The 6,534-nt window shown below is 48.7% G+C and overlaps 1 protein-coding gene across 1 annotated transcript in view; it reads right to left on the bottom strand.

Annotated features, from left to right (window-relative positions):
* Positions 1–503: 503 nt before the first annotated feature.
* The window catches only part of MAGED1 (MAGE family member D1), a 64,249-nt gene continuing 58,218 nt past the window's right edge, over positions 504–6,534 (bottom strand). Inside the window, exons 5-15 of the mRNA XM_019793537.2 lie at positions 5,243–5,959; positions 3,919–4,587; positions 3,730–3,793; positions 3,422–3,501; positions 3,157–3,248; positions 2,851–2,930; positions 2,717–2,759; positions 2,400–2,462; positions 1,548–1,662; positions 923–1,308; positions 504–718 (exon numbers count right to left, since the gene is read on the bottom strand). Coding sequence (XP_019649096.1) covers positions 931–1,308; positions 1,548–1,662; positions 2,400–2,462; positions 2,717–2,759; positions 2,851–2,930; positions 3,157–3,248; positions 3,422–3,501; positions 3,730–3,793; positions 3,919–4,587; positions 5,243–5,959 — 2,301 coding nt within the window. The 3' untranslated portion in view covers positions 504–718; positions 923–930. The remainder of the gene's footprint in view (positions 719–922; positions 1,309–1,547; positions 1,663–2,399; positions 2,463–2,716; positions 2,760–2,850; positions 2,931–3,156; positions 3,249–3,421; positions 3,502–3,729; positions 3,794–3,918; positions 4,588–5,242; positions 5,960–6,534) is intronic.

Raw genomic sequence — 6,534 nt, 5'->3', positions numbered from 1 at the left:
GTGCCTGGATCATAGTGTTCTCTGCTCCTACTCCTGCCCCCGTCCTGGAGTTATTTCACTTTCCACACGGATAATACAACCAACACCCTGGAATCCGAGGGACATCATCTCTAGGAACAGTTATTTTCCCACCCCTTCAACCACCCACTCTCTGGACCTTGTCATTAGCTGGAGTTCTACCCCCTCTGCCTTCTTAAATGCAACTATCTGACCACCTACACCCTCTCTCATTATTTCTTTTAATGTCACTCCAGGACACCTAGCAGCATGTCTATCACGTATTAGTCACTTTAGTAATATTTATAAAGTAAACCATACTAGTTCTTGGACCTCATTAATATCTGTGTTCATTACTTCCTCTTTTGTTTCCCAATCCATTAACAGGATCTACCCATATTTTTACCAGTTGAAAGCTAATCTGCCTCTCAGGCTAGAACTGAGGCCCTCTCTTTCCCATATAAACAAGTTGATCTCTCCCCAACATGGAAAAACCAGACAGCACATCTAATTCACTTTGCAGTTTCAACGTTTATTTCTGATACCAAAACTTGACAGCACACAAGGGGGAGAAAAGCAACAGACAAGGAACAGCAAATAAATTTATCTTGCATGCCACTTTCAGTCAACAGGATGTGGCTCTCTAGATAGCTGTGTTTAGAAGGAATCTGAGGCTTCAGCCTCACTCAGGGGAAAGACTATTGCAACTGATTAGCAATATCTGTGAACATAAGAAAAAAAATTAACAATCAATGACATATTTCAAATAGTGAGAAATATAAATACCAAACAGTGCTTCCCTATACTTCCCTCATCTCCCCACCATGGGTTTCCTAGGACTCCCAGATCGTGCACATAAATACATTCCCACAGACCCTATGTCTCCCAATAACCCTAACTGCCCAAACCAAAGTGATATACCTACCCAACATCTCACTCAACCCAGAAGAAACCAATGGCACCAAAATTGGCAGCAAAGTTGGCACTGGCTGTACCACCAGGGCCAATAATGGGGCCAGCGAAGGTCTGAGGAAATCTGGAGCGGGCATTCTGGTGGTATCTGGCCCAGAAGGTAAATGGGATTCTAGACCAGGGATCGCCAAAATCTCCTTCCTCATCCCAGGTCAGCAGCTCAAATTCAATGTCATCCCAGCTCCAGGGACCAGATACGGCCTCATCTCCAATCCCCATGCGGGTTCTCGCCTCAGCCCGGGCCTCAGCCTCAGCTGCGGCAGCGTCCAGAGCATCCAAGGCCTCATCTGCAGCCTCCATGAACTGCGCAGTCCAGTCACGAGGATCTCTTTTCTGAACCTGAGATGAAGAATAGAAAACAAAATCCGTAATAGTAGGAGTTAATATTTATGAAGCACCCGCTATATATTTAGTACCCTACTTTGTGCTACTGATTACATAACAGCAACAATAAAAACCACCAGTAATGCAGCACCTATCATGTGCAATATCTAAGGTCTTATTCCTGCTCTGGACCTTTCCCAGCCAGTCATACCTCACCCCTTGACCTATCAAGTCTGGAGCAGTTCCCCTATTACCTCTGCAATGAATCTCAGCACTTTCATCTTGCTAGTTTCATGGTAGGAACGGAGGCCCCAGAGGAACTCATACTCAGGAGGATTGCTGTTGGGCACTCGTCTGTAATCCAGGTACCTTATAGAGCAGAAAGGTCTTTGTTTCTACCAAGGTAAGAATGGTAGTCCAACAATGCATCATGCTATTTTTGACACTCCCAATTTCAGGTAGCAACCTCCCCAGGCTCATTCCTAAACCTAGCTTAATTCTATTCTTTTTTAAAATTTATTTTTATTGTTTTTAAGTAGGCTCCACATTCAGTGTGAAGCCCAATGTAGGGCTTGAACTCACGATCCTGAACTTAACACCTGAGCTGAGATCAAGAGTCAGATGCTTAACCAACTGAGCCACCCAGGCGCCCCATAAACCTAGCTTAATTATATTCTTATAGCCAGGCCTTCAAACTCCTGTACCAGTGCTTCTACATTAAGCAGTCACCTAGAACTGCAGGGTGGCTTATATAAGGTCATAGAAAGGACAATACTTAATCTCATCCTTTGTGTCACAGTTCTGGCTCCACGTTCTTGTAATCTTGTTACCCAGACACAGTTAGCCCATTGCAATGATTAGTGCGCAGTGTAAACCTCAGCCTTGGAAATGTCTACTGTGGGTAGACATTACTTGCAATATAACTATACTACAGAAAAATCCAACCACAAGCAGGGATACTCAATAAACACTTCCAAGTATGTATGTGTTTTTCTATGTGAGTATATATGTATAGTGTAAGAAATGAGCATAGGAAGGACTGTCTGAGGCTGACCAGCACATAGAACTCATGAGGACCAGAAAAAAAACCCTTAGAGATCACTTACTTTTGCTTTACAAACTCGTAAGTGAGAAGTTTCCTCAGATCTCCGAGAAGAGGATGTCTCACCCTGACAGTATAAAAAAAGAAACCCATAATCAGAGACTATGACACTGCCCAAAGAAAAGAGCTTTCTAGAGGTCAGAGATGAGAGAAGAGGCATAGAGTTCAGAATTATCTGCCCATCCACCCAGGTCACATCTTTGGGCTCTGTACCTCCCCAAACCAATTCCCCTAGACCACCAGACTGATGCAATCCTGGGACCATCCTCTGTTGCCAAAGGATGATATAAACAGGCAAGAGATGAAAGAGCCCAATCATACCCAGGACGCAGTCCCATCTTGCGTAGTGCCTCCCAGAGGACAGCTGCAATGGGAGGCAAGGGGAGACAAGGGACGGAAAATGAGCATGGAAATCAGGCTGTAGCCAACTCCCAGCTGCAGGTCCAGCCACTCACCTTCACTGGCACGGTTGCCATTCATGAAGATGACGCCCAGTATCACTAAGAGGAGACCCAGCTTGGGTGTGTCTTTGGTCCTAAAAGAGTATAAAAAAAATATTTTCAGCAGCCATTTGTATGAGACACCTCAGACAGCTTACCCATCTAGCTTCCCCAGTATTCCTCAGCAAGGGGGTAATTCTTCCTCGGTGCTGACCATGACCTGGGTCTATGATCCTAAATCTTGGACCCTGACCTACTTGACACTCCCGGGAAAAGAGCACCACTGAGAAAGGCAATGTTCCACCTCTTTTCCCATCTTACGTTCCCAGTATGCCAGCCAGGGACTCGGGGGTACTGATGAGAATATACAGGTGTTCTTCTTTGTCAATCTCCTTCAGTTGAATCCCAAATTTCTACAGGGACAAGAAAACAGGCTATGAAATTACAATATCTAGCACCAGCTACCCCTACTCAGTTGCTCACCTCCCTGTGAGACTTCAGCTCTAAATTCCTGGTAGGAATTCCATGAATCTTTGATATCAAAACCTTCACTCATTATTCCTATTCCTCAGGGCTGCCTTCTCACCTTCTCCAGGACAAAGCATGCACGTTCAATGATTTCTGGATAAACATCAGTGTATTCACGGATGATATCCCTCAGCATTTCTGTAGGAGAGAGAACAGAGCACCTGAGCTGAGCAGGGGCCACAGAGCTACAAACCCTTTGCCAGTCCCGTTAAAGGGAACACGCTCAGGGTCCTCAAGGATGAAAAATGAAGAATCAGCCATAGAAAGAGGGAATTGAAGGGGAGAGGACATATAAGCAAAGGGATGTCCACAGAACATGGGGTGAGGGTAAGGGCAGAGTGCTGGGGGAGGGCACTGGATGCCTACCTGAGCGCTTGATGGGCACCTTCGTATAATCTTTAAGCATCAGGTACTTGACCAACTTATTTGCCTGGGAGGGGAAAAGGAAATCATTCAAGTTATTAAAATATTTACAGGAAACTTGATTGAATTATAGATAAAAGGATAACAAGACAAGAGGGAGACGGAAAAGTGACTGGGAATAACAGTTCTTACTCTTTCCTGAAGAAGGGCCACATCTCGGGGCTGTGAGGCACCCAGGTTCTGTGAGGCACGCGAATTGGGAGAGGGGCGCAGGTTTGGTGAGGGTCGCAGGTTCTGCCAGTCAGGTGGAACTGGCCAATCAGTGGGGATCCAGTCAGGTGGGAGTGGCCAGTCAGTGGGAAGTGGCCAATCAGGTGGTAGAGGCCAGTCAGGTGGTAGAGGCCAGTCAGGAGGGCCTTGCCAATCTGCAGGACCCTGCCAGCCTGGTGGGTTCTGCCATCCAGGTGGGGTCTGCCATCCAGGTGGATTCTGCCAGGCCAGTGGGTTTGGCCAGACAACCGGACCAGGCCAGACAATGGGGTTCGGCCAGATCACTGGATTCTGCCAGATCACTGGGTTCGGCCAGATCACTGGGTTCTGCCAAGCAACTGGGTTTTGCCAGGCTGGTGGGGTCTGCCTAGCTGGGGGGCTCTGACGTGCTGGTGGGGTCTGCCTGGCTGGCTGGTTTTGCCAACCTGATGGGTTCTGCCAGGCCAGTGGGGTCTGCCAGAGCACATTGGGGGGTGCTCCAGGTGGGTTCTGAGTGGTGACTGGAACCGGTGCAGACCTCCATGTCCCTGTAGCCAGTGGGGCCCGCCTCTGATCCCCACCGCTGTTCTCATCCACATTCAAGTTATTAATCTGCATCATCAGAGAGAAGAAAGGTCCAGGGTCACCAGATGTTTCTGTTTCCTCACCCTATCTATTCCAGGAAGGCCCCCTAAAACCCTCACCTGTAGTGACAGCCTGACCCACTAGCCAATGGTCACCCTGAGTCCTGGGCTTGTCTTTCACTGTCTTCCAGGCAGGAGTTTCATCTCTGAATCAGGTCAGGAGCAACCCAAGGGTGGGGCCTGAGGCTTCTCCTCTTCCTATGTCCAACAGTGGCTCTGCTTGTACCACCCTGGACAAATCACTCAAGTCACTTCACCTCTCTGGGACTTAGTTTCCTTCTCTGTAAAACTGAGACTATGAACCCTAGCTGGTAATATCTTGAAGATTTAATGAGATAACCTGTGAATGTGCCTAGCTCAAGACCTAACACATGGTGGCTACCATGAAAACGTAAACTAATTATATACAGAGTATGTATATATATATTATGTGTCCATGTCTCATCTCCCCATTAGTCTGTGGATATTCAGAGGACAGAAATTATCACATTCACCTTATCAACCCCTACAACCTAACTGAATACAGGCCATCATATATGTATGTTTTGTTTTGTTTAGAACAAATAAACCTCAGAGAAGAAAGGAGAGAGCCCAAATCAAAGTGGAGCTAGCAGGGATCTCACCTTGCGGGTCCTCTTGCCCCGTATTATAGTCCTGGACTCCAGATTCTGAGCCTGGGAACCATCTGCTGATGTCTGTGCAGCTGCACCATCAGATTCAGGGATACCTGGGCTGGTCTCTACCTCAGTCTGGGAAGCGGCCATCTTGGCTTGGTTAATATTCTGGGTCTGGGTATCAACTGTTGGGGCCTTAGTGGTGTCATTCCAAGCCTTAAAAGCTGTCTTAGGCTGAGTGTTGGCCATCTCACTGGCACTGAGAGACTGAGAGAAATTGTAGGTGGCATTTGGGCCCACCTTAGTAGTGGCATTCTGGGCCTTAAAGGCCATCTCAGACTTGTTAGCAGTTAACTCACTGGTGGTCGCTGCCTGGGAAAAATCATAGGCAGCATTTGGGCCTTTTGGGGTGGCATTCTGGGCCTTAAAGGCTGCCTTAGGTGGCGCATTGGGCATCTCCTTGGCATTAAGAGCCTGAGAGAAATCATAGGCACCATTTGGGCCTTTTGTGGTGGCATTCTGAGCCTTAAAGGCTGTTTTGGGCCTAGCAGCAGCTGCTAAAACCTGAATATCAGCCATCTCACTGGCTGTTGGGGGCTGTGAACTCTGGGGACTAGCATTCGGCCCAGCTGCTGTGGCCTGGTTGGTAGGTGGAGCCTCCGAGATCTGGATGGCCTCCATCAGGGTCTGCATAAGCAAGGTGCTGTCTTCTACGGAGGCCTCAGCCTGCAAATACAGGGGGAGAAAATGAAATTTCTGGGCCTCCGAAGCGGAAGCAGGAGGGTAGGGGGAGCAGTGCAGGGGAGGTGCAGGCAGGTGAATGGTGCAGAAAGGCTGAGGAGCAGACCACCAGCAAGGGGAGATGGGAGGCGGAATGGTAACAAAACGTGTGGTAGGGATGGAATGGGGCAGGACTAAATGAGGGGTGGGGAGGAATGAGGAGTGGGGATGAAGTAGAATGCAGGGGGCGGTGGGGGTTGATGGAGGAGGTTAGAGCAAAGCAATGCGGTGTGCGGCAGGAGCTAAGGATGTGAGGGGAGCCAGAGCAAGGGTGCCGCCTGGAGGAGTTGAGGAGAATAAGGGGGGTCGCAGGGGTGGGGAATGCAGGAGAGAGGGAGGGTGGCGGCGGGAGGTTGGGGGAGGGGGTGGCAGACTGCTCTACAAGCGTCAGGACTGTGGAAAAAATGGTTCCTTACCCAACCCGCATTCTCTGGGCAGATTGCCCTAACTACTAACAGGGTCTCCCCTCTCTCTAAGCAGGGACTGATGGCTGAAAAGGGACGCCCCTCCCCCCCCCCCCC

This window comes from Ailuropoda melanoleuca, chromosome X (assembly GCF_002007445.2).
Source record: "Ailuropoda melanoleuca isolate Jingjing chromosome X, ASM200744v2, whole genome shotgun sequence".
NCBI classification, from domain to species: Eukaryota; Metazoa; Chordata; class Mammalia; order Carnivora; family Ursidae; genus Ailuropoda; species Ailuropoda melanoleuca.
Note: the sequence above shows the minus strand (reverse complement) of the source record. Positions and strands in the feature narration are given on the sequence as shown.